The following is a 2477-nucleotide window of genomic DNA, read 5'->3' on the forward strand; positions in this document are numbered from 1 at the left end:
AAAAAAAAAATCTTAAAATATGTGTGTGTACATATGAGCGCCTTGTGTGTGTGGTACTCCTGTAGGCCAGAGAGGGCATTAGAGTACCTGGAGCTGGAATTATAGGCAGTTGTGAGCTGCCCGGCATAGGTGCTGGGACTGAACCCAGATCTTCTGGAAAAGTAGCAAGCGCTAACCGCTGAACTATTTCTCCAGGCCTCATAATTTTTCCCTTTTCAGACAAGGGTCATGTAGCCTAGATCCCCCACTTTCTGAGTCTGGCATTCTAGGTGTGCACCGCCAAGTCTGGGAATATTCATTCATTCATAAATCCACCTACCGTCTCATTTAACCGTGCGCTGATTCATTTATCTCAGCTCATTCATTCATTCCATTTGCTGATGTACATCATTAATTCCACAAATATTTTCCTGGATTTCGTATGTACTTCGCAAATGGAACAAGTTGTGTTTGCACTGGGGTGGGGTGAGGACGACACTGGTGACGTAAGACTGTAATGGCGATAGGCATGGCAGAGAAATACGGGTGGTTCTGAGACTGTCCAGGAGGTAACTGGCAGGGGAAGGGCAGGACAGACAGTTCCAGGGTACGGGATGCTGGAGCACAGGGAAGGAAAGGTAGGTGATCATGGTGGCCAAACTGGGGTCCCTAAGGTCTCTAGGCATCATGTACTTGTTTGTACAGAAGAAGAAAGTGGGGGTCAGAGAGTAAATGACTGGTTCAAGTCCCCCCAACCAGGTAGCGACATGGCTTCTGTTCAGGGGATCCCTGTAAATCAGTTTCCTCTCTGGTTCCCCTCTCTAGCCGAAGGTGGTGTGGATGAAGAACAAGATGGAAATCCACGAGGATCCCAAATTCCTCATAACCAACTACCAGGGCATCCTGACGCTGAATATCCGCCGCCCTTCGCCCTTTGATGCAGGGACCTATTCCTGCCGTGCCGTTAATGAACTGGGGGAGGCCCTGGCTGAGTGCAGGCTGGATGTGCGAGGTGAGGAGGAAGTGGTCCCATGCTGGCTGACCCTCATCCAGGGCCCTTGACAAACCTACCTGGATGCCCTGCAGGAAGGGGGGGGGTCCTGCAAAGGCCCTGGGGTTGGGAAGACCCAGTCTCAGCCCATGCTTCCCCTTCTACCTCTCAAATCCCGCCCAGCCTCCTGCCCTTTGCCCCTGGAGTCAGAGCTGAGTGACCCTCTTCAACTCCCCAACACACCCCAGTCTCTTCAGTGTGGATTTATTGTCTTGTATCTCAGCCCTGTCCCTAACTCCAGCCTGAGGCCTGCATTTTCATCCACATTGTGTCCCAGACATCCTGTACCATGGTAGGGCCACAGTGGTCACATTTTATTCCTACTCTGGGCCTCTGAACACTCTGAACTATCCTCTGAGAGAACTGTCCCCCTGTGGCTTCAGTCCACACACACTGCTGGAAGCAGCCCCGTCTCCCAGAGTATCTATTAGCATAGTCTGGCCCTGCTTGATTGGAGACACAACCACGCTGATCTGCCTGGTTCCCAAGAAGCAGGGACAGGGACTCCAGCCCCTCAAGGATCACTCCCCAGGCCCAGTGGCCTCGTTCTGGATTCAGGCTGATCTGGATTGCAGTCTTCTTTGTGGGTGACTAAGTTATCTCAGGTGTACCCCCATTGCAGGCTCCCTCTGACTTCTGATAGCCGGTAATTTCTCAGAACGTCCCCATGCAGGATTTAAAACAACATTAAACTGTCAGGGGTGTGTGTACACATCTGTCACCCAGTACTTAGGAAGCTGAGATAGGAGAATTTTAAGAGTTTGCTACCAGCCTGTGCTACAGAACAAACTCAAAATCAGCCTGAATTATATAGTACGATCTTATCAAAATACTATAAAATATAAAAACAAGGGCTGGAGAGGTGGCTGGGGGCTAAGATCACGGGCTCCTCTCCCAGAGGACCTGAATTTGGTCTCATGGGGGCTCACAACCATCTGTAGTTCCAAATTCCAGGGGCTCCAAAGCCCTCTTCTGACCTCCATGGGCTTTTGCATGCACATGGATCACATAAACTCAAGCAGGCAAACATAGACATAAAATAAATGAATAAATTTTAGACCGCAAAATACAAAATAAAATGGCCAGGCACGGCAAAGTACAACTGTAGCCCTAGTTGTAGGTGCTGGAGGCAGGGTCATCAAGAACTTGAGGCCAGCCTCATCTGTAGGAAGTTAGATGCCATGAGACCCTTTCTCAAAAGGGCTATCTGAGGTCCCTTCTCAGAAAGAAGAAAAAGGTGTGGGGCTGAAGACGTGGCTTCAGCGTAAAGCCATGGGTTCCACCCCCACACACAGTGGTGCCTGGGAGAAGGAAGCAGGATAGGAGTTCAAGGACACTCTCAGTCGCACATTTGAGTTGGAGACCAGCTGGGGCTACATGTAGCCCTGGAGAGGGGAGGGGAGGGAGGGAAGGAGAAAGAAGGAGAGGGAGGGAGGGAGGGAGAGAG

At 50.7% G+C, this 2477-nt stretch overlaps 1 protein-coding gene across 2 annotated transcripts in view; it reads left to right on the plus strand.

Annotated features, from left to right (window-relative positions):
* Positions 1-2477, plus strand: part of Mybpc2 (myosin binding protein C, fast type) — a 28889-nt gene that overhangs the window by 25694 nt on the left and 718 nt on the right. Inside the window, exon 27 of one of the 2 annotated variants that reach the window (XM_005366867.3) lies at positions 805-991. In XM_005366867.3, coding sequence (XP_005366924.1) covers positions 805-991 — 187 coding nt within the window. Of the gene's footprint in view, positions 1-804; positions 1737-2477 lie in introns of those variants that run through there. The other variant, XM_026789165.1, reaches the window with a different exon arrangement.

Source organism: Microtus ochrogaster, unplaced genomic scaffold (genome assembly GCF_000317375.1).
Source record: "Microtus ochrogaster isolate Prairie Vole_2 unplaced genomic scaffold, MicOch1.0 UNK14, whole genome shotgun sequence".
In the NCBI taxonomy this organism is placed as follows: domain Eukaryota; kingdom Metazoa; phylum Chordata; class Mammalia; order Rodentia; family Cricetidae; genus Microtus; species Microtus ochrogaster.